This window comes from Cariama cristata, unplaced genomic scaffold, assembly GCF_000690535.1.
Source record: "Cariama cristata isolate BGI_N322 unplaced genomic scaffold, ASM69053v1 scaffold3116, whole genome shotgun sequence".
Lineage (NCBI taxonomy): Eukaryota > Metazoa > Chordata > Aves > Cariamiformes > Cariamidae > Cariama > Cariama cristata.
Window position 1 is genome coordinate 28599 of NW_009621365.1, and position 26989 is coordinate 55587.

At 38.1% G+C, this 26989-nt stretch overlaps 1 protein-coding gene across 1 annotated transcript in view; it reads left to right on the forward strand.

Moving 5' to 3' along the window:
* Positions 1–26989, forward strand: part of LOC104163046 (adenylate cyclase type 2-like) — a gene marked incomplete at its 5' end in the record, with an annotated part of 58797 nt that overhangs the window by 25600 nt on the left and 6208 nt on the right. Inside the window, 7 exons of the mRNA XM_009701925.1 lie at positions 2177–2296; positions 7198–7382; positions 8883–8967; positions 16196–16354; positions 22921–23067; positions 24236–24343; positions 26400–26514. Coding sequence (XP_009700227.1) covers positions 2177–2296; positions 7198–7382; positions 8883–8967; positions 16196–16354; positions 22921–23067; positions 24236–24343; positions 26400–26514 — 919 coding nt within the window. The remainder of the gene's footprint in view (positions 1–2176; positions 2297–7197; positions 7383–8882; positions 8968–16195; positions 16355–22920; positions 23068–24235; positions 24344–26399; positions 26515–26989) is intronic.

Below are 26989 nucleotides of genomic sequence, written 5' to 3' on the forward strand. Positions count from 1 at the left end.
TGTTTCAAAATGTATAGGTGTTTATTAACATTTTGTAGGGTCCGGTTTTGCAGTTTATCTGTGGTGTTACTGATACTGATCCTGAACGTATGGTTCACTGTTTGCAGGTTAATTATGTATCAGAGAAGCATGTTAGTGAAGGAAGACAACTTGAAAATGCAACTATACAAACAAAAGTGAGTGCCAAGTTGGTCTTGGTAGCAGGTGGCATATCGATCACCTTTGCAAGTCCACAACGGGCCCTGCTTCTGTTGAAGGGGTATCACAGAGATAATGGTTTCAAACTCTTCTCAGCAGCGCCGCAGGGGCACGGGCCACGGGTAGTGGTTGGCTTGGGAGGTTGGATAGTCTTTAAAAAGACAAAAAAAAGTGACTCTGTGTGTAGTACAGTGCTGGGACGCGTTGCCAACGGGGACTGTGTGATCTCCATCCTTCAAAGTTTTCAAGACTTGACTATACAGACCTGTGGTTGACCAGATCCAGCATTAGTTAGTAAGTCAATAAACCATTTTGATCCACATTTGGTTACTCTGAGTGAAACTGAGCAGTTTTTCTCTGGGGCAGTAGGTAAAGATGGGGGTGGGGAAAGAATTTAGAGGTGGGTTACAAACTGGCTACCTGCAGAGAACAACGGGCGAGAGGGAGGCAACATGTGGAGCTCTGCAATGGTCAACCCCGTGTGGATTTTCATATACAGTGTATGAGAGGAACTGTAACATTTGCTAATGAAATTAAGGTGACAGGCAATGTCTGTGAGGGAAGGCTTGGGATTTTAGAAATTAAGAAGTCAGCTGAGGATTTGAGTAAAAGAACTAGGATGAAATTTAGTAGTACATAATGCAAGATTATGGTTGGTCTGACAGACCAGTGACAAGAAATTCTGATATGATACAAGTTGGAAGCTCATCAGATGGAGATGCGATGGGTTTAGGATTTTACTTAATTACATGTGTTTAATGACAATTCAGCTGAATCACAATAACCAGTCATGTGACTGCTCTTAACTCATGGTAAGTATAAACCGCATTGTCCCAATGAAGAAAAGCTACCTCACATTTACTGACCATGATGTTAGTGGCTGGGATTATATCAATTTGCAGCAATGTGTTAAGCTGCTATAACATTATGATCTGTCTGAGCCCCAGTTGCGTGAGGTACGGTGAGCTATTAAGGTTTTGTAGCTGTGAGCAAAGGAGCTGTCATTCTAGGATGTATGAAAACATATTTTCTGCAGAATTAGTATTAATGCTATTGCATGACTCATGATAAAATCTGGGAAGTGTATTTGCAGTTTTGGTCACCCAGAAGGTTGAATTGAAAGAGGTATGTACAGAGAGTGACTACTAGAATGATTGGGGGAATGAAGAGCTTGTTTTCCAGGAAGAAACTAGAAAAATGTAGATTGCTGAGCATAATGAAGGCTGAGATAGCATTAAATACTAGGAATGTAAATACTAGGGAGAGCAAGGAGCTATCTGAAAGCTAAAGGACATGATTAGAACAAGAAGAAAACATAGGAACTGGCCATGAATACTAGTTAAACGTAGAAACAGTTTAAATGGTGAGATTCAAAGCAGTGGATTTAATGCAGTCACAGAAATCTAACTTGTTAAGAAAGCACTGGATTAATTCATCAAGGGGTACTGTATGATGATTGTTACCTGTGACATCAGCTGGCTGAATTTGATGACCCAGAAGATACTGGTTCTACTCTTCTGGTTCAACAATGGTAGTCCCAATATTAATGTCTTCGTTATTATGTTATTATATCTGTGTAAATCAACTTCAGTAAAGACTTCTTATTCTTTCTTTAATTCTTTGTGTGTTTAAATAGGAGGTTCAGTTGGGGTAAACCCAGGAATTATTTATATTGAATTTATTTCATCATTGTCTCTCATGTGTGTGAGCTTCTGATATATGAACGTAACATAATAAAGAGCCTTTAGTCTTTTATTCAAATGGAAAGTGTCAGATGGAGGCTAACAAAGTTGGTTTTGTCCGAGGATGCAGGAACAAGTAATTGAGTAATGTCATTTTCCCTTTGCTATTTCAATTTGCAATAAAATACCAAAGTTAAATGATTACTGGCAAGGCTTTATCCACTTCTTTATTTCTATTCTCTATTTTGACCTTAAACAGTTGACAAGCTAATGTATTATATGTTGTTTTTCTCTAGTTTTTCCTGGATAATGCTGTGAAAGCTTTTCCTTCAGTTCTTAATTCATCAAATGCAAGTTTTCCTAATTCAAGTAATCAGACACGGTGGTGTATACAAAACAACTGTTTTTTCCTACCAGTAAGTTCATTTTACATTTCTTTGTTTGTTTACAACAATTACACTAAATTGACTGTTGCCAGATCTGCTTGAGGTTAAACACCCACCAGTTTTTAAGACTGCAGCAAAAGCTTGATTTTTTTCCAGTCACCTGCGACTGCATTTGAAGTAAGTGGGAAGTTAAAGGAGCTTAGTACTTCCAAAAATAGAGGTTTTGATGAATGTCAGATTAAAAAGTAGAAAACAGGATGATAACTAGGAAGTGTAGCTCACCCATGCCAACAAACGGGTGTTACGAGATATCAGGAGAACACACAGCGACTGCAAAGCAGACTGTGCACTGAAAGCCAGGTTGGTCTGCAGACGAGTTTCACAAGGACCAGTGGTAGACCTGAAAATATCCACCATTTTCATTATTGACCTAGCAGTAAATGTGAAATCTGCGATCATCACACTTCTGTCATTGCATATTTGATTAAGAGGCGGGGTGAAAGGAGGGGAAGTGCAGCACTCATGTACCACTATATAAACTATTTAAAACTGATTTGAAGAAGATGTCTTAGTGTGAACAAAAACACGGTGACACATGCAAAAAGAGAGGGAAGGACATTGCTGCAAAAAAATGGGATCTGTATCCTAGAGAGCAGTGATTCTTAAAGGGATTACAAAAGACCTGCAGTTGAACATAACAAGCTGTATATTGCGCCAAAATAGGTCAACAGTCCTTGGATGAATAAGCAGGAGGCAGCGAGAGAAGGGGGATTATTTTATCTCTATGCAGAATTAATGAGACCAGTGCCAGAATGGTGTGTGCTGATTTCCACACAATATGTTTTACATGAAACAGCTATTCACTATGTCAAGCTAAACAGTCCTAGGCACACACAAAAGCAAGATGTTAATTATGTATAGAACTCTCCTGGAAAAAAAACAGTTGCAGTAACTGCAGCACTTACAGATTTTCAGCATCTCCCTGTTAAAGCAACAGGAGAGCATGAGTTTCTGTTTCTCATTTTCAAATTTAGCCAACTAAATACCACCAGGTATTGATAGGTGCCTGTGTCTTCTTTTGCCCCTGACATCAAGCTATCCTTGTTGTCAAAGAAATGTTACAATCCTTCTCTCAGCCTCTGCATGTGTTCACACTCACAAGCACATAGAAATAAATTGTTCCAATGCTTATTTATATTTGTTTCCTTCTTTAGTTATCGGGTTTTCTAGTCATCTTCTTTTATATTACTTGTTATAGTTTTGAACATCTTGAAAGATATTCTGTTCTCTTTTTACCAGTAAGTTCTCTAACAAGCATCGGAAGGATACATTTTTCATAAATTATACTTATTATTAAGATTCAATCTGCTATTCTTAAAAAAAAATAATCTTTGTGGTCCTTTCCTTTGTTTTCCCATGTATAACTAAAATGTTTGTCAGCTCTTCATGTGATTGGCACATTTCTAACAATTAGTGGTTTATAGTTCTTAAACTATTAAACTATTAAAATGCATTCTTTCATCAAAGAAACTTTGTTAAATTTGCACTAATATTATATTTAAATGTCACTTCTGATAATAACAAAAAACTTCTCACTTTTTTTTATTAAACAACCCTCAAAAGTACATCGTTTTTGTCCTCAGGCACTGCATAACTTCTAACGTGAAAAAGCTACGAATTCTTTTTGAGTTACTACTTTTGATCTTAATTTTTTTAAAAAAATCTGGAAATAAAATTCTCTCTTTACTGAATGAGATATCGAATACTTAAGCTGACAAATGTTTGTTTCCTTAAATTAAAAATTCAATCTTTTGAATCTGTGTTAGCTTTAAGCTTTATTCATGTAGATAAACTTCCTGTGATTTATGATAGTGGACCTGACAGATCTATTGACTATGTCATCTAAAATGAGTGATTAAGAGATTTTTGAATTATTTCAGCCCCAATAGAATTTAGTTCATTTTGAATCAAACTAATTCTCTCCCTCCTCCACCCTTCAAAATAACTTTTCTGAGTTGCATTGTTGGCTTTCTTGCTCTTTTTAAAGACTTAGCAAAGATTACACAGTAAGTTATAGGGACTTTGCTTGTGTTTAGTTTTGTTTAGCTTTGCTATGACGTTTCTGTAGTTTCCATATAATAGAAGTTAGGCCTGGGACATTTCAAGCCGTGCCTATCTGTTCCTGTGATAAAATACAGTCTGGTATCAGTGCTGCCACCTCCACAGGTTAAATAAATAAAAGTCATAATACTGATTTCTAAAAGATGCAGTTTTGGAATATACTTTATTTGACTAGGGTATTCCAAAATTACTTTGTTCTCAAGTTTTTCTCCACAGACATATTGGAATAGAATCCCTTTTTACTTTAGTAGATCTTTATAACCACAGAACCGTAGGTCTTAAATTTTAAGAGAAGAGACCAAATGCTCTAGGCTGGATCCTAAGGGTGTAGTGCACTGGTGCAAGGCACTGGATGTTTGATCCCGGTAAGAAAGGCGCTCAGACTCTGTAAGTATTGGTTAAGATACCATTTATTGGAGATACATCCCTTCAGATGCTGGGAACCCTGAATTGTGCAGCATCAGGGACAGCATGAGGTGCAGATCCCACCTGTGGAGAGGTTACCCAGCATTTTCCTCTTTTGAGCTCTTGCAGGATTTTCTTAAAAGGAAACATTTCTATTCATGATTTCTGCTGTCAGACAAAAATGACGTCCATGAGAATTTGCTGCTGCACTGTTAGATAAAGTCAAGGTCACAGAGGTGGCACAACCACCACTACCAAGTGGGAGCTGCCTGCAGGCTCCTTGGTTGCAATAAGTTGGCCGAGCTGGCTGAGGCTGTCCTGCAGCCAAGGGATACACCGAGCACGGCATGGGCCGTGCCCGCGCAGCTTCACTGCTGTGCAGATTGCCAGCTCTTCAGTGTGCGGTGGTTTTCCGGTCAGGGTCACTAGAAAGGATTGGTGTCACTGCAACTCTCTGCCTTGGAAAAAGCCTCAATGCCTGAGTAGTCTGAGCACATTTCTTTCTTCAGTAGGTTGTACAGAGGTGTAAGATGAACAAGCCTGAAACAGGTCTTCACTAAGAAACAAGTTTGTTGTATAGTATATGCAAGTGTGTGTATATATATATCTATATACACACACAACAAGTATACCTGCACACAAAAGTAATTTTTTCGTAGCTGGGCATTGATTCCTCTGTAGTGTCGAGCAGTCAGAAACAATAGCCTTGAATGTATGTAAGTTATGGTTGGAAAAAGGTTTATTTAAGGTGACATTTTCAAAAAAAAAAGCTTCATAACCTGGTGTGGCTGTTCAAGCAGAGGTGCCTACAGACTCATTTCCAGATCTGCCTGTTGCTTACCGGACTCGTGCATTGTAATAAACAATATCAGAGTCTGCATTCTTAAATGTGTGGCTGTGCCACTCTTCTCAATCCATCAACCCTTGTCTGAAATCTTAGCTGAAATTTTCAATCTAGTCTATGTATTCCTGTGGAACACTAAGAGAGACTGTCTATTCCACTTGGAATTTTCTTGGTCTTTGTCAAACTGCATCCAGTTGTGGATTCAAGACTGCCTTTTGTTTGCTTGTTTCTTTTTGGAAAACTGATTTCACAAGTAGACTGGCTTACAGAGTAAAAAATGGATGCTGCTACGCTTATGTAACACTGAGTTCAGAGAGTGACCTCCTGTGGAATGCAGCCATCAGAGAAATTTTATTTTTGGTGATTCTGAACAGTAGTTCTTTCTATTTCTTATTTCAAACAGATCTGCAAGCAAGGTACAGTAATGGCAGAGATTGAGATGGCAGATCAATTCTGTCTGATGGATGCTGTGAAAAATATTCTTCTTAGTGATCCTCCAAAATTGGTACACAGTACATTCAGGTTCTTTCAAAAGTACTGCCATCAACAAGTCAACAGTAGTCTGAAAATAGCATATCTAGAAATAGAATGCTTTGTAGCTTCAGAAAAGATAACTTCCTCACAAGGTGCAGGACTAATTTTCAGGAAGTGTCTTTGGCAAAGGTGCTGTATGTTAAGGACCAAGATAATGATTCTAGTGATAATGTATTATTCCTGTTTTAGCACTAATTTTGATGCCCTAATCCATTTCCAGAAAACATCCAGAGAAAATATTTTTCCAAGAATTTAACTTCAACCATACATATTTTTGTTGATATATATCACATAGGAAAAAAACCCTTTTTTTAACAATTGAATGTGTTCTTCTGTCGTCAAAATTCAAGAGGATTTGACAGAAAGATTTTTTTATATATTTATATTATCCATAGGCCATGTTACTAATTTTGTATTTTTCATATCTTCACTGTATTTCTAGAGTTTGTGAAATTGTATATCTATGAGGTTCATAACAACTGTTTATTGCATCAATTTATAAATACTGCAAATATAGGCAATGAAATCTTTAGACATTTTACCTTGACCCTTATGCTAGTGATACATACAGGGTAGTTACTGAATACAAGCATGAGTGAAAATCATACAGTGGCACAGGAAGAAATCTTTTGTCATTCTGCTGGCAGTAGGCTCTTCCATTAGACTTCAACTTCAACTTTACCAGTAGTGGTGTCCCACGAATAGGCACTGCTCGCTATTGCAGATGAGTAAATCAAAAGTGATAAAGGGTGAAAATTAGGGAGCATAAATTAGGAGCGTAATCTGGATTCTACTGAGTTTTGGGTGAATTGGAGCCTAGTAAGAAAAAGGGTCTATTTTATGAAATACCAACATCTGGTTGTTACTGACTGTCTGTAAACCATAGTGTCCCAGGTTGTGATAGATTCTATGCCTTAAGTGGTCAGTCAATAATTTGTTTTTTAAACTAGCCTGAGCATTTTATTATGTATGATTTCCTACTCAAGACCAAATTCTAAATATTTTCCATTTGATTTTTCTTTGCCAGTATTTTATATACAGCTGCATATTAGGGCTCATTTCCTGTTCTGTTTTCCTGAGGATAAATTATGAGTTGAAAATGGTGATAATGTTGATTGCATTGGTGGGCTACAATGTTATACTTCTGCACACTCATGGACCCATGCTGGATGACTACAGCAAATTTATGTATGCAATGGCACCTCTTAGAAGGTAGGTGGATAACTCCAGTCCTTCTGAAATTAATAGAAATTAAGTACTACCTATAGCGGTAGTAGCAACAGATTTTTTTCCTATGTGTTTGACTATATGATCTCCAAGCCACAATTTAAAATCATTGTCATGCTGTAGTTAATATATGATTTAATGTTACACATCAAAGCATTAGAATAAAATAAACAAGTCTGGGCAAGGTGTTTAAATCATATATTGTAGGAAATAGAATATGTTTTAATTTGCATTTTTGTAATAAAGGACATTAGGAAGAAGTCATCATTAAGGTTGTTAATGCATAAGGCAGAACATAATTAAGGCTGTTAAAGCATATTTGCTGCAAGCCAAAGAAAATCAACTTCCTCGGAACTAGTACATTGTCTTAAAACTTTACAAATGCAGTCTTAGCTATTGAAAAATTAGTAGACCAACAGTTTGGATTTTTTTTGCTGTGCTTGCTAATTCAGACCACTGAAATCTTTGCTATAGGTGATAATATATAAGACCAAAATTAGGACTCTAAATCTAAATATTGCTGTGTAAAATAATTTTTGGACACCTGTAATTTCTACCTCATTTTCAAAACAAAGAGGTGATTCCTTTCTATGTAGGCTGAGTGTGCAGTGCATATGCCACAACACAAAAAATGAATATTCAGAGCAGAGTTTCAGTATCCTTTTTCCTGTGCTGTAAACTGCTCGAGATCTTTAGGACACAGAGACAACCATGGAAAAGGATCTGAATTAAAAAAAGGAAAAGTGTATGTTTTCTTTGCACTTAAATCTAAAGATTAAATGAACAATCCTGGGTCTTTGTTTCCGCATTAGCAGAAAGGATATCTCTGTGATGGGATGGAGAGCCATGGGACAGGTTAGACTGAGCATGTACTTCTGGCAGCCTTGATTTTTCCAGTCAAGCTGTTTGTTGGTATTTTCCTTACTAAATCTCTCACCAAGGTTCCTCTTTCAGTGGCATCAGTAGGACAGTGCTAGTGTGAACAGTTTCCCATTACCTCTAGTGTCTTTTCCCAAAGCAGAGTTTTTAATAAACTCCATACAAGATCTAGTTTGTGCCTTCTGTAATTCTGAGGTGAAAAAGCATCTGGGGACTTAGGTGCTTTAGTTTCTGTTTCTTCACATTCATTGGATATGGTCAAGCGCTCCATTACGGAAGCAGCATTATTACGTTAAAAATCTCTTTCTAATCTGCCTGTATAGAATAAGCACCAAGTGCTCTCCATTTGTAAGCAAACAAGGATATTGTTTTTACTAAATCCTCATCTTATTAGTGGACTTCAAAATGTAGGCACATTCACACAGAATGTAGTAGAAGTAACTAACGTTACATAATGGAAATAATATTTCATCAAATAATAAAGCATATCATATTTAAATGGACATAGTTTACATACCAGAAAGTAGTGTAAATTGTGGTCTTGTGCTAAAGTAATTTTGTTTTAATTTTTGAGCAGCTTGCTTTACTTATGTTTTTATTTTATAGGCCAGGAATACTGAAAGATTTGAAGACAATGGGCTCAATTTCTTTGTTTATATTCTTCGTCACATTACTGGTTTTGGGTAGACAGGTAAGACATACACTTCTCTTCATCTGCATCAGTGGACACCATGCCGGCCTCCACATGCAGCCTGCCACCTTCTCAAACATTTTGTCGATTTTTTGACAAACACCTATATTCTGTTCTGCCCCACACCCCTACAAAGGAGTGTCAGAAGCATGTAAAAAGCTATTTTCTTTATTACTATCCAATATGCTCTTAAAACTCACCAATAACTGTCATTGAGACTGTAGACATTATGCTGATAGTGTGCTGTGACTATTGCTTGTCATGCTGACCAATATTGTCTCATAGCTTCCTAGTGTGCTCCCATCTGTCTGCATCCATCTGCTGTCTCCCTAGTTGCTTAATTACAAGCTATTTTCTTCACAGTTATTACAATTTGATGCAGACACAGAAACAATATAGCATGCACACAGAAGTGTACCACATGCTGAGACCACAGTTGCACTGAAACTATGACCCAACAGGAAACTACGCTTTTTATTACCCAGTTATGCTTTTTCAGTACAAACGTGATGTCAATGGTCTTACCCTCTGCAAAGCTGAGGGTAAGTGCCCAGGGCAGTTCTTTCTCTAAATCCTTGGATCTGTCCATGATCCATGGCTAAAAACTGCAATTCCAGCCCATTGTGCCAGGAATGATGCAGTGGGGAAGACAGGGCTCTGAGATGGAAGAGGCAATCCATGTGAAATCTCATGAGCAGCCTGTACTCCCAGAGCCTGCAGTCCTGGGAAGGATCTTATCCCAAACTGTCTTTAAATCACTCTTTTACATTACAATTCCTCAAAACATAATGACTGTCATTTAAATTGCATAGCAGGCCCTGCAGGTTACTAGACAAAAAATTATTAACTGGCAGCTTCTCCAGTATTTGCTGTAGTGGGGAACATCCTTCTTGAGTTAGAAATCACATTCTTCATCTGCCTTGCTGCCAACACTGTATTAGAGTTTGCGCATTTGTTGACGATAGCAGAGAGTGGGGCTAGAGCACAGCTATTTCCACTTGGAAAGAGGGATAAACACTTTATTGCACCAGTTGAGAACCTTTAGTCCCTTTAAACCAAGGTGTCAGATGGAGACGGTGAGTGCAACACCAAGAAGAAAAGGAGAGAAGGAATGTTGTCTTCACTGGGCAAGGAGGGTGTTTCTTTGTGGGTTCAGTCATGTCAACATGAAAGTTTGTTTTGCATACAACAACAGTGTGTGTGCGTTGTTCCCTGTCACACCAACTGAAAAATGATCCTGTGATAGAAAAAGGTCTTTTTTTTCAGAGCTGTAGGTCCAGGATCCTTGTTATGATACCACTTGTTTGTGACTCTTCAGTCTTTTGCCTTTAATTTTTCTGGTGATTTATTCTCCTTTAAAGAAGAAGGAGAAAAAAAACCTATGTGTTTTGAAACACTCTCAAGCAAAGTCTAAATGATAATGAGAAAATGTTATGAACTAATTTTAATACATACCTGGCATAAGACCTGCCATTTTAAGTTACTGTTAATGATACTGACTGGTAGCAAATGCTTGGGGTGGGGGGGAGCGAATCTGCGTAGAGTGACCCTTCCAGAGACATATGCTTCCCACCTTCTGCCAGTCGGCATTTCTGTGGCAATGTTTGATAGCTATTGGCTGCTCTGCTTTCTGTTGCACTGTCTGATCCCTTTTTAACCCGTTTTGTCTTCCTGGTCTTCCCAACATTGTCTGATAATGAATTTCACAATTTGATGAAAAGTCATGTGAAAGGGTCTGTCTGATTGTTTGTATTTAAACTTTCTGCTTGCTACTTTCATTGAGTGGCACTTGCAGAACGCTGTCAGGCCATCTCAGCAGTGTAGGTAAAGTAAAATTCTTCCTTACCCTTCTTCTGCAGAGGGTAATATACAAGTAATTTCTCTGTTTGCTGTTGCATTTTTCTACTTTGCAGATAACAACATCTTTTCTCTTCTTGTAATGTGATTAACAATGCTAAAGATAATAGCCACTGATGAAAAAAGTGGTCTTTCCATTTCCCTTAAGATGGCATTGGTGCCCCTCTGTCTCCAGAGTGAGTAACCAGAAAGTTCATCTAAACAAAACGCAAATGCTTTCCTACAAGCCTAACTCTGTGAACCTGCCCACCACTGGTCCAAGAGATGCCTGTCCTGGTGCAAAAGCAGGAGGGGGAATGTGTGTGTCTCTTTGAATGGGGATGAAGAGAGGGAGAGCTAGTATACTATTACATGTTTTATGAGCCAACTTAATTCTCAGGTTCATCTAAGACTTTTAGCTGCACAACCAGCATCCCTACTGAAAGAAGCAGGTCTTCCTTCAGCTACTCGTTCTTATCCTTGTATCTCCTCATTTGTACTAGCACAGCTGCCTGTGGAGCTGTATAGTGACCCAAAATAGGGAAATGATCTGGCTTAAAAATTAACCCTGGAAAAATGGTTGGTTTTAAGCCAGATCTGTTTCCTCATCTGGTTTTATAGTGTGACTGCAGCAATGCTTGTGCCAAAAGAATGAGCATAGGATGGGAGTGAGCAGCCAGAAGTGAGGTGGAGAAAGTAGAACTGCTTTTTTTTGATGGTCATGCCAGCAGGGGCTACAAGTGTTCTCTAACGCTGAAAACAAGTGATGCATTTCATTCTGCATGTGTGCCGTTAGAGTTATTTGAAAATAGGCTGGCAGCAGGCAGACGATATGTTGAGAATGGCGACTCTTGCACCCTGCCCAGGCATTGCCTGGGAGAATGCAGATTGGTGCGGGCTAGACTGTGTGTATTGGGTCTGCCTGAGATGGTGCTAATTGTCCCCACAGAAGCCCTCATAGCGCTGTGCTTTGTATTAGTAGCTAGAAGGGTGTTGATAACACACCAGTGTTTTGACTACTGCTGAGCAACGCTCGCACAGCATCAATGCTGTCTTTCCAACATTCCCCCCTCACCAGTAGGCTGGGGATGGGCAAGATCATTGGAGGGGACATAGTCACGACAGCTGACCCAAACTGACCAGAGCAATAAAAGCTAAGACAAAGGAGGAGGAGGAATTGGTGACATTTATTATTTATGATGTTTGTCTTCCGGAGCAACTGCTACATGTACTGAAACCCTGCTTCCCAGGAGGTGCCGGACATCACCTGCTGATGGGAAGTAGAGAATAAATCTTTTGTTTTCCTTTGCTTCTGCATGCAGCCTTTGCTTTCACTTTATTAAACTGCCTTTATCTTGACCCACAATGTTTTTTTCTTCCATCTTATTTTGTCCCCCCTTGTCCTGCTGAGGAGTGGAGTGATAGAGTGGCTTGGTGGGCACCTGGCATCCAGCCAAGGTCAACCCACCACACTGTGTAAAGAGTGTGCTCACATTTAAACACTATTGAGCATTAAATACCTCTTATGGCCCAGTTTGAATTACCAGTATTGACATAGCCTATGAATTGCTTTCGCATCAGTACCTAAAATGACACATATCCCATTACTCTGTAGGCTAGGTGAATATTTTGGTTTTCCCATGATTGATTATGTAGTGTTTGTCCACTCTGACCTTCGTTGGCTGTTTTACTGCCCAGATGTTTATGGCAACTTCCCTCAGCCATGAAAACTGTTTGCAAGTATCTGTTATGGTTTTTAGTTAACTTTTATTCTGTGAGAGGTTCTTTCTCTTCTTAGATAATGTCTTTTCAAGAGCCTCTTCTGAAAGAATTTAATGAAAACTTATTTCAAACTTCACTCCTATTCACATGCCCACTGACTTCTTCATAACAGATGGAGGCATGTTTACAGAATAGGTGTCAGCTCTTCCCCATTGTATCAACTTTAGCTAATATGTCTAAATAGCTCTTTTCCTTAGCATAGTTTTTTTCCAAAGTACCTTTCCCTATTGTTCCCAGGGTCACCCCAGTTCTTTTCCAAAGATTTGCATTATAGCCTTACCATTTGTCAGTTCTCTGACACTGTGGCAGTTTTGAATGATCAGGCTATCCACCACAAGTTTCAGATCAGCAGCTTTTCATTTTGGTTACTTCAGAGCTGATGACTTCTTGTTGATCAACTTAGGAATGTGTTCTAAGGTATGTTCTGCTGACGCTCCATGTTGAGACAGTTTCTCAGATTTGCTGTCTGTAAGTAAAGGCTGTGAGGTGGAATCTCCTGAGCTCCCTCACTTGAGTGAAAACCCAGGTTTAATTTCTAGTGATCTTACCTGCCTAGTGCTGCCTTTGCTGCCCCTTTGCTGAATGCCATAGCGTTCCTCTCTCCTGACTGTAGACACCTACAGCATCGGCAGCTACTCTAGAGCTGCTTATCTTGACTTGCTATGTGATATTCTTTCAGTGAGAATTAGTTCATTGCCTCACTTAGGCAAATATTGAAAATAGACCCAGGTGAGTGTCCCACTAGAATTTAAAAATATAGATAAAGCCATCTCTGTGCAATCAATGAGACATGAATCAGTTCTTGTTGCACTTCACTGCTTTTACCCAAGAAGTTACCACTGTTTGAAACTCTGGGGTTGCATTGCGTTGCATTGCCTTGCACAGATGCATGGTAGTCTCTTGTCCTGGAGGAAGCCAATTGCTCTGTGGTGCCCAGAGGAATGCAGTGTCCTTCATGCCTCCCTGTGCATTCCACTATGCTCACCCACTGGGAAGGCCTGTCAAGTAAAGTAGCACAAGGTGAAGAAGGAAAATTTTGTATCTCAAGGATGTTGTGCCTGCAGGAGCATTCTGAGATATTTTCATTTCGATATGTTGAAAAGGTTCTGGAGATAACATGTAAAGTAGGAAACAATCTTGGTTTTCATATGACTGTAAGTTTACAAAGATTGAACAGGATCTTTAATGAAATGTATATAAAATTGAATAGATCATGCAAACAAAAAAATCCCATGATTAAAGGAAGTTTTAATAAGGTAGTGCTTTTTTATTTTAAAAGTCTGAATAGGCATTTTGAAATATGATATGTTGACTTTTTTATTTTCAAAGCAAATTGTAGAATACATTCTGCTTTATTTTTTCTGATTTCTGAGTTCTCTTTGCCATTTTTTGTGGCAGCCTAAATCTCATTCATTAAATAATAAAGCAGTAAATAAATTATCTGTTTAATATTCCCTCTTAAAGAAGAAATATATCTTTTTGAAGACTTCAGCTTATCTAGCACCTTTTCTTTTCAATACAAAGTTGGTACAATGTATGGATACCTAATTTCAGCAGGCATCCAGTTTACCTTTGTCAATTTATGCAAATAATTTTGACATTCTAGGTTTTTATTGGATTTTTTTCTGCGTGAATACAGTTGGTGGCATTTAAATTTATCATCTATGTGGGGAACTTAGATGTATAAATATATAATATACATATAAAACAGACATTCTAAAAAAGTGCATGCATTTTGCATCATGTGGTCAGTTTTGAAAAAAAGCTGTTCATGACCTCGATCCTTATAGGAGGGATAATTGCCATTTGAACCAGGAATGATGACAGAGAGCAACAATAAAATCCTATTTCCAAGTACCTGCAGAAGCCTGTTCTCAGGTTCTCTGTTCCTTCATGTTTGTCTTTACACATATTTAAGTCTCTGCCCACTCTTCATTTGCTTATAGTCTGCAAATATTCTTTAGTAACATGTAATTACTTGAAAATATCCACCTTGTTTGCTTATTTGACATCCCAAACCCAGATTCCTGGGATGCAGTGTGATCCATTCTAAGATGTTAAGACCCATTCTACTTTCAGAACAATGTTATCTTTGTGTCAGAAGAGCCAGAATATTTCTTTCGCAGTGCATTTGAGGTCTGTATTCTGTCCTTACTGGTCTATGTATCAGCACAAAAAGAATTCGTCCACAAGGATTTCATGGTATGGATGATCTCTTTTGGTTTTGTAATTAAATATCTAAATAGTACTCAGTCCTTATCAACTAATTTAAAGGCAACCTGAGTGTTTTGCTCTCTATGCATTTAGCAGAGGCATAATTTTCCTCTTACTGTTTTTTCATCTTGCAAGTATTTGGCAGAAACATTTTTTGCTTCACCAATTTTTACCCTCATTGCTTTTTAAAAGCTTGCTTTAATACCATCTCATTTCAACTTTCTACTCTATCTTTGGCTGTGATCTCAACAAAATATCTATGAATAATTTTGAGCTGTGACAGCTACTGTCCAATCTGAAGGACTACTCTTATTTTTGATGTGAATGCTTACTGACTGCTAATAATACTAGCTAGCATTTTTAGGTTTTTCTATCATACTATTGTCATCGTAATCACGTTCTCAGTTAATACCTTAGTCTTCATTGAGGCTGCATGATAGCATTAAACCATTGGACTACATTGAAATAGGTCTTGGTTTATGTCAGCTCAAATGAGATACTTAGGCCAGTGGAGGCTTTACTGTAGAAATAATGCCATAGAATTTATGACAAAACATTGGCAAATTGAAAAGAAGTAGAGAGCGCTCCACAAAAATGCTTTTTGATTCATTTTTCAACATCTTTTTAATGAAATCGGATCTCCAAAAATGCTGATATCCCAAGAATGTTATACATTTCCATATAGTTCCAGTTATTGTTATTGGTGGGGATTTTAAAAAACAACTATGAAAGCTCTGGGACAAACCGAAAAGAAGGATAAAGTATAATAGAAAAGAGTGTTAAAAAAAAAAACAACACAAAAACCAATAACAAGAACAAAAAAAACCAACAAAACCAAAACTCAACTGGATTGGCCCAACTTGACTGGGCCATTTTTGATAATCTGATAATGATTTGATAAACTGAAGGCATATTATATCAATAGGCTGTTTTTTCTTCAACTGCCCTCTTTTTACCAGGCTGATCACATGACGTAAGCTCAAGCTGGTAAAAGTTAGAGTCTTCCTGAAATGCCCATTATTGTAAGTGAAATGCCATACTTAAGAAATCATATTAAGTTGCAAAACTGTAAATTGTTTCCATAACAGTGTTTGATTTCTGGAATGAATTTCTACTAATGTCTGAGAGAGATAAATAAATCTTCCACTGTTTAAGGCACTTTGCAATTATTTTTTTCCTGGGCCTTTTTGTTGGGAGGGTCTGGAAACTTTGGTGAAATGTATGTCAGATAGATAGTGTGTGCTTGGGGTTTGATTTCATTGGGATCTGGAATTGTACTTGAGGGGCCAAATAATATCCTTGTAGGGGTGTACTGTGCTTATTTTGTCTCTTAAACCTGTACTCCAGGAGGACAAGATGCCTATTGTTTCTTTACCTCTGTGTCCTCTTGTAACAGAATGAATATTACTGTAGGTTAGACTTCCTGTGGAAGAACAAGTTCAAAAAAGAGCGGGAGGAGATTGAAACCATGGAGAACCTAAATCGGGTGCTTCTGGAGAATGTGCTTCCAGCCCACGTAGCTGAACACTTCTTGGCAAGAAACCTGAAGAATGAGGTCAGCCATCTCTGTATATCCTCTGCTCTGTAAGAAAGCAGCGTATCCTGGAAATACCACTTAATGCTGATTTGAACAGTAGGTCCATACAGTGAGATCATAGATTTACAGTCACCTTCATTCCCCCTTACTTACCTGAAAGACTTGCTTTACAGCACTGAATACACCTTAGTACCTTGAAGTAAAAAATGTGAAATTATCTTAAGTGGCAATGTACTTTGCCTTTCAAAGGAGAGTAAAAATGGATGAGGAGGGAGAACAGGATGGTTGAATCAACATGGATTTATATTTAAACTTTTTCTTTGTGATCAGAGTGAAGTGGCATCCAGGTTCTGAATTTTCTTCTGATGGCTGGAGACCTTGCTTACTGGAGTGAAAATTAACCTTTTCCCTGAAATAGCAGCTGTGTTAACTCTGGGAAGAGGTTCTGAACACTGAATTACCTGTTTACTCGCTGCTTATGGACCTAATCCAAGCACCAGAAAAGTCAGCTGAAAGATCCCTGTTGACTTTGGTGGAAATCAGATCTGCTCCTAATATTGCTTTACAGTTTCAATAAAGCAAAAAAGGATGAAAAAAATTAAAACATTCAGAGAGAGCAGAAGTTCCAGAGATCTTAAATGCAATAGTTTGGACTACTTGTGCATACCAAGCAATTGTTCCAAAACTGACAAAACAGGAGAGAGAGCAGCTTCAGGGATTCATTTTTGATCTCCTGAGTCGAGAGGGACAATGTCTTCCCTTTCACTGTGGTTTGCATTAAGCAGTAATAATCAGTACTTTGTATCAGTACTTTAGTGCTACCTGCAAATATTCATTTGGTAGCTAATGTCTAATGAAAACTCCTGTGGGGTTCCTTTGAATCCAGTTGGCTGGAAGCCAAGTTGGCTCAGCTCCAGTTCTCAGTTCAGGCATTAAACACAGCAAACCATCAGGAGATTGCTTTCTCATTTATATGCTGTTCCATCTCAGCTCCCCAGCAGAGCAACACCATCTGCTTACCTTTGTATTGGCAACTGGATTTATATTGTCACCCCTCAAGATTCTTAGGTTGGAATGAGCTTTAATAAATTTAGTGATGAACAGAAATTGTAATGAGCTGAGCTCTCCAATCTATCAATCATGTCAGCTGAAGTAAAAATAGTTTGACACGATTTTAGTGGAACTCATTTAGAAAAAAAATCTTGAGTTATTTCTTGTTTTGTTTATCTTTAAACACAGTTTTCAAAGAGGGAAGAACCTTTCAAATCCCTGGAAATGCTCAGGAATATAAGAATCTGTCATGTCTTCAGATTTGTTTCAGTGTCAGCAAGGATGTGTTGAGCCTTAAAGGACATTCTGTATGTGTGTATCTGTATACACCTAAGAATATGTTAGGACAGATCAAGCCTTTGTTCTCTTTGTGTGGATATTTAGGTCAGCAGATACTGAATTGAAATTTGCCCACATTTTCCTTTGTTGCAAACATTCACATTAACATGGTTTTATGTATATTCTTTTCTGTTTAAACCAGATTTTGAGATGAAAATTAATCTAATGGATGAATAGTCTGTTTCAGAATACTGCTTCTTTTACAATTTTATGCATGCAACTATATGGAGAAAAGGGAAGACAAAGTGTGCTGCTGAAAAACAGGAATACAAGAGGAAAAAATGAGTGGATGAATGCTAACTGGGAGTAGTGGGACTGTACTTTTAGATGACCAACAAAGGTCTTTTCATAACAGGATACACATTGACTAATGCTGATACGGTAAAAGCAAAGTTACTTCAGAGCAAACTGTAATAAAGGTTTGTTTGCTTTACCAGAACCTCCAGAACTCCGTTTCTGATTATAGTCTGAATGCTAGTTCCGGTTGAGAGAGAGAGAAAGATAGGAACAAATATAAAATGAAAAGCAGGAAATGGAGCCAGGATTAAATCTATCTGCACTTGGCTTGTGCAGCCTTTTCTTCTATGCTGTTAGCATCCAGATCCCCTATTAGTAAAAGGTGCTCAGGAGCTTTTGTGCTGCAAGCTAACTGGCAAGCACATTACTGAGCAAGAGGAATCCTGTTTCATTAGCTATAGGATGGAGCCAGCATCCTACTTAGAGCAGAAATTCTGTGCCAGAGAAGCTGACCGCCATACCCTTCCAAGAGGTAGAATGGGATCAGCTTGCCTCCTCCATCCCAAGAAGATGTCCAGGCACTGGAGAAGAGGAGACAGTAAGGAGACCCAACCAGCAGAAATCCAGATGTTATCAAAGGGGAAAAAAAGTTTTTTTAAAAAAGGGGTTGACTGGAGAAGACAGGATGATTTTATTTTTGTTGAAAGAAGCAAAGCCGTTCCTTCCTGGAATGGTGTTGCATTTAATGTTCTGATTAAACATTTTGGAGAGTACTGTTTCAAGAGAAGTACTCATAGGAAAATTAAGACACTCAATTGCCACAGCCTTTATTATTATGAATGATCAAAATAAACTAGCTGGGAATGCCTCCTTAAAATTTTCTGACACTTATTGTGACAGCCACAATTACTTGTCATCTGGTTATAAACAGTGCCATTTGTTGTTGTTTCCATGCTGGTACTATGCTATAGAGCATTAGTGGGGATGGATATTGCCCCAGTATTAGAAAGGAAGGAAGAGAAATGGGACACTGTTGCTGAGTTTCAACATATGACAAGTGTTTACATACAATCTGTTAACTTATTTTTGAGGTGGAGGAGAGGAAGGAGTGATAACTCTGGGTTATAGAAAAAGAAGATTTGGGTCTGTAATTGTAACAGTCAGACATTCTTTCAGGTTGGCTGTCCCCATACTGGATATACAGCCAACAGCATAAAGCACACTAACGTTCCTGTGTCACAACAGCACTTCTATTTCAATCTCTGCTCCTGGCTTTTGCTCAGTCATATTTCTCTTCCTGATGACTGTGCATTGTGCAAGTTGCTGTGATTTATTTTGGGCAATACTTCTGCTTTCAGGGAAGACAGCAAAGGCACTTCCTAGTAGCTAATTAGGGCTCCATGTTTAATGTATGTAAGACAGACATTTTTTTCAGTGGCAATCGAGGTGAGACAGGAGTTGCCACCCATAAGCAGTCCAGTCAACTGCAGGGCCCAGGCAGTATCCAGTGTTAGATACTTAAGCAAAAGTTCAAGGAACAGCTGAAGATTAATGTGCTATTCACCCTTCTGCTTTTACCCGTAAATGTAAGTGCATATTTTCCTTCTGCAGATGCTTTTTATACATTTCCTAGTTATGCATTTTTCTAGTATTCACATAAGCATTCAGGTTTTTAACCCCCTAAGCCCTTGTCTTCCATGTTGTTGAATAACAATGAAATATACGTTTATATATCTCTTACATAAAATATTTTTCCTTATTCTACTTTTAAATGTCCTGTTTATTTTCTGGTTCCTGTATTATGAGGTGGTAAAATGAAACCATCTTCTACCACCTCTGCTTCATATTATTCACTACTATCATATGCCTGCAGCACTGCATAGTTGGTCTCCTTTTCCTGTAAGCGTTCAGTTGTAGCTCCTGTATTCTTATGACTTGAAGTTATATTCTCAAATAAACTTTTACATGGCATTAATTTCCATGTGCTATTTCAGATATGGCACTGTCCCAGTATCATCTCTGTGCCTAGATTTTGTCTGTTTCACAGACTTTACAACCAGTATCTCATCAGTAATGTAATTCTGCCATGTTTTACATTCTCAGGATGCAAAATCAGCAGGATTCAATAAAGCAAATAAACCAACTGCTATCTAATGTTTATCTGGTAAATTAAACCAACTTTTTTTTACTAATTAACAGAATCCCTAGGACAATAGAATTGTGTATTAATATTAATTATAACTGTACTATTAATTTGGCTGGATTTAATTTACTGGATTTTTCAAGCTGGTAGGAATATGAACATTTTTTTAAAAAAATATTAGTCACATGTATACAACTTTTTTATTTTGTCAGGTCAAATTTAAAAAGTATGTGTAATAATCCATGTTTTGAGTATTACTTATCTACATTCTGCTATAAATACTCTTGTATCTCCCCTCCAGGCTTTTATATAACACTGTGAATTTCCCCTTCTGTATTTCCAAGGCCCTATATTTGTGATGCAGTCCTCTGTTAATAACCAGCACCATGTGTGTGGCCTGAATTCCTTTACTCCAAATTGAAATCAAGGTACAGGAAAGGTGAATTGAGGAAACAGAAGGAAAGCTAAGTTAACCACAGAATGTAATCTGTACCTGTTCTGCTAACTTGCCTATGAAAAGCACTCAGCACATCGGAGCTTAACTTTTAACTATATTTATATGCAAATGTTACTGTAGCTTCAGTGTAGACATGCCTGAGGTAAATTTTAAATAGGTAGATGTGAAGCAAAATGCAGACTGAAAAAGCTAAACATTTGAGGAGTAAGCCTGTTAATCTTCTTCTACTGCTCCACTTAACTAATTTCAAGCTAATTTGAGTGTATCTGCACCAAGTCTAAGTGCATACATACTCAAGACAGCTGCCAGTGTATGTCACTGGACATGGTTTTACGTGTGGGAGACTGGAGCAAAGAGAGGTCATTTTGGGCCTGAGCTTCTGAATTTCTTAGAGTCAGAGTCATCCTGTATAGTTTCAGGCACTCCTCTTGAGTGCCTACATTAGTAAAAATTATCTCTTTAGCCTTTTTTCCATAACTGACTGAAAGAAACACTATCTGAGGTGATTCTGCCCATCTGGCATTAAGGTGATCTTCCATATTAGCACATCGGCTGTACTGACAATATAGGACACATAGGATAACTGTGTTCTCAAATTAAATGCTTCAGTCGGATGCTTAAATTGCCTTAATTCAGTTGACATCATCCAGCCAGAGGAGTTCCCTCTCCCCACCATTTGATTACTTTATTATATGGAATAGATTTATTAACCAGGTGTTTATGGAGATGGATAAAATAGATGGCAGAAAAATATTATCACAATATTGGTTCTTCATTAAAAACTTGGCAAGAGAACACAAGAGATCCAGAACTCCTTTGAAGATTAGCAGTGATCTGACAGTGAACTCATCAGCTTGGACGTTTTGTTTAGTTGGTTTTCATTTGCACAATCAGGTCACATTAAAATGATACTGATTTTGTATATATGACTGTAAGCTGGATATCAGGTACAGGTGGGCAATTTCAACCAGCTCAGCTTTAAGAATGTAAATAACAATGGTGAATTGTAATGATATATTCCATCCCCACTGCACAGGGGCATGGTGGAGCTTCAGTGATGCTCTGGTTATGAAATCCTTAGAAAACAAAGGGGCAGAAAAATCTAGTAATAAATAATCTACCTCCTTCAGCTGCCTGTGTTCCTCCCTGTCTGCCATTATTTTCATGTTTGCCCAGAAACTTCCCTCACAGCTGTTCTGGGATGAGGCGGTCAACAGTTTTCCTATAGTTCTGCTATTTTTCAGTTATACATCACCAATAGAGATTCACTATGTCTGTACAAATCTGTGTACAGACACACCACATTCTTCCAAAAAGAAATGTACTGCCAGTGAAATTGCAAAAAAAGCCTTTGCTAGGTAAAAAGGGAAATAATATCTGATGCTTCTCAAAATCACAGAACAAATCCTATTCACTTTATTCACATGAGTATTGAAATCCTTGTTTTACTCAAATAATAACTTGAACAGATTTTGACTTTATGGTAGTTTACATCATCTTTTATTGCTGTGGTTACCTTTGAGTATAGATACTAAATTTTTTTTAAAAGTATTAGTTTAATAAGTATTCTTTCTTTCTTTTTTTAGGATGTGAATTTGTCCTGAAAGAAGAGATATTCTAATGTTTAAGGGCAGTGGAGAGGAAACTAAAGGGGGGACGGGGGGAATGATGTGGTCATTTTTAGCACCAGAATCTTCCTGTGGAGCAAAGGTGCTCTCATGTCAATGGTCACAGAAGGCAGTGGGGAATATGACATAAATAAGTTTTACTTCAGGTGACTTCTTTCCCTTTGCCTCAGCTCCTTGTTATGGAAAAGATATGACAATTATTTTGTCCTATTAGGCATCTTGTCATTTTAGGTTAGGAACTATCCAGACTGTGTTGCATTATGCATTTGTAGTGCATAGGGTTTGTGATTTTGGTTCAGTTTTCTAGTTATTACAGTAACACAAACAGCTAATAATAAATTAGATATTGTTTCACAAAACAGATTTTCAGCTATGCAAGCCACACCAAATTCTCTTCATGAGAAGCCTCAAAAATGGGCCCTATGTAATAAATTAGTGAACATTTTATGTTCATGGAGTTAATGTTCAGGAGGGAAAAAAAGATAACTTTAAATCACTAAAATATTTTCAGCTGTATATGTTGAGTCTGTTTAACAAACAGGTTTATATATGGTTTAAAATTAATAAATGCAACTAAATGCAAAAAGTACCCAACCACCATCTTAAAGGCATTCTAACCACTGCAACACCTCCCTTTTGGGGGTCAGGATGCTGCATATTAATAAGGAAACTTTTATTTAGAGCTGAGTATGACAGATTTTTTTTCTCTATTCTGTTTTCTTTTGGACAGGATCTATATCATCAGTCATATGACTGTGTCTGTGTCATGTTTGCCTCTGTTCCGGATTTCAAGGAATTTTACACAGAATCTGATGTAAATAAGGAAGGCTTGGAATGTCTCAGGCTGCTAAATGAGATCATTGCTGACTTCGATGATGTATGTACTTCTAACAACAATCAACATATGGTTTCAATCTTAATAACTCAGGGTGTGCAACAGTAAGCAAACATACTTGAAAGGGAGAGTGGAAGAGCTGTCAGAGAAGAACTTTTGTGTGCCTAGTCATATGAAAATTACTTACAGGGAGTATTAAAGGAGAAAGAGATTTATGTGGGATAAATCGGATATTGATCTGACATCATAGTCAATTGCTTTCAATTCGCTATAATGAGAATTCTATGTGTATATCTGATGGAGAAATTTTTGCCCTTTAGCTGCAGTTCATGAGGCAGTCATGTTACATGCCATGTGTTATCTATGGGTTATAAATACTAGTGCCTAAAGTCAGGTACATAAATCTATGTCCCCTAAAATGATACAGCTTTGTGTTATACCTGATCTGTGTTGGTCTCATTATACACAGAGTTGATCAGTTGATACAAGACTGACTTAGAGGACTGTGTAAGTTTTAATATTCCATTCTCTGAAGTTCCAAGCAAGTACAGAGTATCACTATAGATGATTGTGAAAAGGCACCTGTAGAGGTCTCACCGAGAACGGTACTTGTCTTAAAGAAAGTTATTAGTGATGAAGATACCAGAAAAAAGTATTAAGATCGTGTCATGACTCAGAGAGCAGTGTGGATTTGCAGATCTGCAGCTATAGAGGGTATTTTAGCAGCAAACCCATTTGGAGAACATTGGAATGTCCAAAACAACCTGGGATATGAACTAAAATCATTGGATTTTAGTCCTATTGGCATGGACTATCCCATTAGCATGGAAGAGATGCTTACTTTCAGAAAGCTGCTTAAAGCTTAACTGTTGGCTTGCGTGGTGACTCAGTTCCAACATCAAACGAGTGCTAAGTCTTGACTTTTAAGAGCTGTATGTACAATAAAGTGGAACTTACTCTCATTACTATAAATTTAGTCCCTTTACAATAAAAAGGTGTTTTAGCAGACAGAAATTCCCTTTCCTTGGAGGCTGTAACCATTGTTTTATCCATCCTTAAGTCCTTCATCCTGTATGTATTTGTGAAGCCATTTGGGGTCTATTAAGAGACTGTTTTAAGAGTTGATGCTCTGATTGCTGTTAGAGGAACAATGCTGTCGGAGTAACAAGGCTGCTGATCTGAATAATGAATAACCATCCTTGTTTTACAGTTACTGTCAAAGCCAAAGTTCAGCGGAGTTGAAAAGATAAAGACCATTGGAAGCACTTACATGGCAGCAACAGGATTGAGTGCTACACCAAACCAAGAACAGTGTCAGGTACATAAAAAGGTTCCTGCTTAATAAAAAGCATGTTCAAATGAAGGCTGAAATTCTGTTCATTAAACTGAAGGTTATGTATGATGTTGTGGCCTAGTTTTTTCTTATTAACATAGACTGTATTGTACTGGACAAGAGTATACTTTTGTTTAGTTGTCTCTGTGAATTACTGTTCTTCACGTTGCAGTTTGAAAATGCCACCTCTGTATTTGCTAAGTCTAAAACAGGCCTCCTACTCTAAACAATACAGCATTTTATTCCTACATGCTGCAGCAGAACTGGATTGATAGAGTGTACAAAAGACTGCAAGAATCAGTATTTGCCATTGTAAGCTGGGAGGGCTGAGTAGCTGTACTAACCGTGCACTTACAGAACCCCTCAGGCTCAGCATTGACAACATGTTCCTTTGTTTCTAGTTTACTTAATAAGGTAGGATTGGGAACTGCAGTCAGTAGAAATGAAGTTCAGAGAAGCAATTCATAACTTTTAAACAAAACCCTTGCTTTTGCCATGATCTTTAGGTTAGCGACAGCAATGAATCAACACATTCTCTGCTAAGGATTAATGTGCTCTTGCCAAACTCATGTTCCTTCTAGACAGAAGCAATTAACACCTGAACTATAGACCCTAAGGATCTTGAGGACAAAAAAAAGAATGATTTAAAATTAGCTCTGACATTTAACACAGGGAGGTGAAGGGGATGAAGCAAATGCAGAACTGTAGACTGGAGATGAGAAGACATAGAGGAGCTCTCAATCACAACTAAAACTAGTGTGTGCACAGGAAAAAATTTATCGTTTGACTTATTTCCACAAACTGAACCAAGAGATCCGAGTTTTAGTGTTCCTTTGGTGATTTAGTACACATTTTCAAAAGAAATCCGCCAAAACTCAGCAGCCCTCGGTACAGATGCCCAAAGATGCACAGATACTGCAGTACCTAGTGTGGCAGTGACTGACTGCTAGGCATACTGCTGGGAACGGCCCCCAGCTTAAAACCAGCACCCAGGGAAGAGTAAGTGCCTAAGGAGGGGGTCTGAATACATCAACTGAACAGGAAACCGTCTGTCTTAACTAAGAGTGAACTCCAAAGGAAACAGGCTTCATTCATCTAAACAGCTGCTCTGGCAAGCACCACTACTGTCCCACCTAGGCTGATGCATCTACTCTCTGAATCATCTCCTGAAGTTCTCATCTGTCCATCCCTTCTGTCACTTTACCTCAAGAAATGAGGAAGATTCAGTCATTTCTCATAGAGATCAGTGAGTCCATGTCTTATGAAATCATTCTCTTGTCAGGGTCCCACCCTGGGCTATGAGAGTCCGAAAATCAATTTTCTCCTCAGATTGAGGAGAGTCAAACCAGTACTTAGAAATCGGGCAACACTGTTGATGTATGAGGAGACATTAAGTCTATTGCCTTCATAACTGGTATAAGCTCCTAGCTAGTAAATTAGGGGACAGAGAATGGATTGCCTTCTTCCCCTCTTCCTCTTCCATTTTATTCATTTTCAGGTCTGTTGGATGTTCTCAGAGATGCTTGCTTATCTATCAGATAAGATCAGTGGAGGAACTCTTAAAATTGTGAATTTCACTGGATCTTAAGCATTAACTAGGGTGCTGAGCTGTGCAGCAGTGGGAGGGAGGAGTCTCTGTGGGGCTGTCCACAAGCATTATTTGTTGTTAAAGGGCATAAAATAGAAGCAGACACTTAGAGAAGATTAATGAGCAAATCCTAGGCACACATAGACATTGAGTGCCTGTAGGATTAGATAACAGCTAATCAGTTATTTGCCAATCACAACATTAGATTAGGCATGTTTTGGATCTATGATCTCTAGACTGCCTGATTGTGTAAGTAAAATGCATCCTGGTCTGTTGACCATTGTTTGATGTAACTGATGCTGGACAGGACACCATCTTCTACATCACTTTTCTTCTGGTGCCTGCTGGCATCCGTAAGAGTTGAAGTGCTTTCAAGTGTTCAGCATATTTGGTTGTATTCTCACAGCAACTAAGGCTAAGTAAAATTATTTTACTCTGGCTGTTTAAATTCAGGAACCTGAACGGCAGTATATGCACATAGGAACCATGGTGGAGTTCGCATTTGCCTTGGTGGCAAAACTGGATGTCATAAACAAGCATTCATTCAATGACTTCAAGTTACGAGTAGGTATGTATCACAAAATTTCTGTGAGAATATCATGGAGGGAGGGGAGAATTCAGTGTGAAGTACCAGCTGATTAAAGTGTTAGTAGAACTGACCAAAAGGGCCATGAAAGTAAATACCACCATCTTTACCCTGTTTAAAGGCAGCCTACATAGTATTGCCCATTAACCCTAGCTGCTGTTGTCACAAGAAGTGTTTCAAGGCAGAACTCAGAAAAGGGCAGTATTCCTAAGTAAAGAATGGTTGAAAAAATATGTCCCCGTGGCTCTGAATGGTTTTATGGTAACTCTATAATAATTATTCTAGAGGTTGTTAACTGCATAAATTTTTTAAGCTTATCAATACCAAAGGACACAAGAACATTCTAGACAGGGCTTTACAAAACCATATAAATGGTTTTGGAGGACAAGAGCTATAAGGGGCCAGTGAGGCTGGAGTCTGAAATATTTTAGATGTATTAAACACAATCAAGCATACA